Source organism: Mercenaria mercenaria, chromosome 3, assembly GCF_021730395.1.
Source record: "Mercenaria mercenaria strain notata chromosome 3, MADL_Memer_1, whole genome shotgun sequence".
Classification (NCBI taxonomy): domain Eukaryota; kingdom Metazoa; phylum Mollusca; class Bivalvia; order Venerida; family Veneridae; genus Mercenaria; species Mercenaria mercenaria.
The window spans coordinates 47,817,587-47,820,109 of record NC_069363.1 but is presented as its reverse complement, the minus strand read 5'-3'; the positions used below and the strand labels follow the sequence as shown (position 1 = coordinate 47,820,109).

At 33.2% G+C, this 2,523-nt stretch overlaps 1 protein-coding gene across 1 annotated transcript; it reads left to right on the top strand.

The window, feature by feature from the left end:
- The first annotated feature begins 257 nt into the window (after positions 1-257).
- On the top strand, positions 258-1,869 carry LOC123525783 (asialoglycoprotein receptor 1-like). Its single transcript, XM_053539929.1, has 3 exons — positions 258-369; positions 934-1,150; positions 1,741-1,869. Exons 1-3 carry the CDS (start codon positions 363-365, stop codon positions 1,775-1,777), a joined length of 261 nt encoding a protein of 86 aa, XP_053395904.1. The 5' UTR covers positions 258-362; the 3' UTR covers positions 1,778-1,869.
- Positions 1,870-2,523: the final 654 nt, after the last annotated feature.

Here is a 2,523-nt window from a genome sequence, read left to right as displayed (position 1 = left end):
TGATTGCGTCTATTTACAGCTACACAATAGCATAATTGTGTCAAAGTAATTCCAATTTTCTATATGAAAGCTTCATACTACTTCAGATCGTATATTTCATAGTGCTAATACAATATTACGGACCACAAACTCCTATGCTTAATGTTCTAATTCATTATAACGACATTTTTGTATATTCCTAGAAAAAACAGGATTATTTGACTGTATCTATATTTAATTTAGCTTACCTTTCCGTCAATTTCTGGGATTGGCTTTTTATAAAAGTAACACTTTTACAGGCATTTTGTACGCGATCATATGCACATTTGGTTCATGTGGACACGGCTGCAGAGAACAATTTTTTGAAGAATTTTTTGTCAAGAATGAAAGGTACTCTATTAAACTAATATATCTCTAAAAAGGGCATCATTGAAGTAATTTTGGTTTTTAGAGTTTAATTATTTCGAGGTTTTTAAATCGCCTAAACAAACAGTGGAACACCTCTCTGTGCCGGTGTAACATTAGATATTGACCCCGTTGAAAATTGACCCAATTAATCAAAATTTTATGTTAAAATGTTTGCGGGGTGAATTCTCGACGTTGAAAAAGGACCTTTTGATCAAAATTTAATGTTGAAATGTTGACGGGGTCAATTCTCAAGGTTGAAAAAGGACGCATGGGGTCTATTTTCAACAGGGTCAGTATCTAATGTTACACCGGCTGCTGAAAAAATTCGTGCTTTAAAAATAGCTTTTTAATACGCAGTTGAAACATTTATGCAATGTACACCGTTTTTATTTCCATAATTTTTTAACCTATACTTGCTTTGTATTGACTGAAAACCAAAACCAAGATTTTATTCATGTTAACATAAACATATGTATTATGCATTTAATTCAAAGCACAATGTATGACACACAACAAACACACACATGATACGTTTATACTTTGTAGATGAAAACTACTGGATTGGTGCCAATGACAGACTTATTGAAGGAATATGGAATTATGTAGATACAAATGAACTTGTAACCTTTACGGACTGGACTCCAGGACAACCTGACTCCTGGCATGCACACAACGAGGATTGTGCCTTGTTCTATTTTCCACACCAGTACAAATGGGATGATGGCCCCTGTGATAGTAAACTTTTACAGATCTGTGAAATGAGGTAAATAGCAAATTTACATATCTTCGATACATTGTTTTACCGTACTTTCCTTTATACCGTTTTAGCCCGACCCAAAATCTTTTCCTAACAAACAAAGAAGATATTTAGTTTGATTATGCAAAGTACAGATATTTTCCATATATTAACAACGTAAATAATATAGGAAAGAGCTGCATATAACACACATTACACAAACGCCGGACCGTCTATCTAAACCACCGACCCACTAACACTTTAATATCCTACTGAAGGAACGTCTTTGATCTATTAGTAACATTACGAAGATGGCATTATAACCAGATGTTGGCAGATCCATATAGTACATGCAAATATCGAACGCACATAAGAAACAATATAAAGGATAGGAAAACTACAACACAATCATTTTAGAATATGATTATAGTGTCCTCGTTTACTGTATATGACATGCAATGCCTTATCGACATGAACAACTTTTAAACTTTACATCCAAACAGTTAAGTAACGTAAATGCACTCCTATTCCTTTTTAAATTTATGTCTACTAAATTTATTTCTTTCATACATTTCTCATGTTACATGTTTAAGATTTTACTTTCATTTCTTATTCAGGTTGCCAGCAGCAAATCCGATTGACATAATTGGCTAAATTGCTTCCAACAGTGCAGGTCGTTTGTTTGCACTGTATTGTTTCAATATCAATAATGTCAATGAAATAGAGACATTAAACAAGTAACTATACAGATATTTTGTTTGGCAGAACCTGCTTACTATAAGCAAGCATTGTGGTTCATGTTATATTTTCAGCCACGATGAGGTTTATAAAAATGACCAACCAGTAAAAAGGAAACAGTGAGTGTATAATGTTTGTCCTTTCAATCTGATTTTTGCTGTTTAAACAAATATCGTAGACACGTGGTGACACCTTTGTTTCTGTCACAAACAACTGCAAAATATGAATAAATTAAACCCTGTCCTTAGATAGCATATTTTGAGAAATCTAAATAAGCAATTTCGGTAGGCTGACGAAACCTTGAAATTATTTTATACAAATATTCGTTGCGACTGCTAACTTAAGTTGTAACTCATGTCGTCGATGTTGAATTTATAATCGTTCTTGCTTACGATTCAGTATCGTCAGTCACATTATTTTTAGATGTTGGATGAGCTTAAAATAGACCTGGCAGTTTTTACAGAACACAAGCTACTACCCCATTCAAGAGACGTCTTAAAAGGCATTACCTCACAATCAGAATATATTTCGACTGAGTGTGAAAAAATGATTACAAATTTTAGAAGGATGAGTTGTAATTGTGAAAAGAAATATAAAAGAGCACATGAATATAGTACCAAGCTGCAGCAACAATGAAATTACCTAGAGAAAAGAAAAGCACT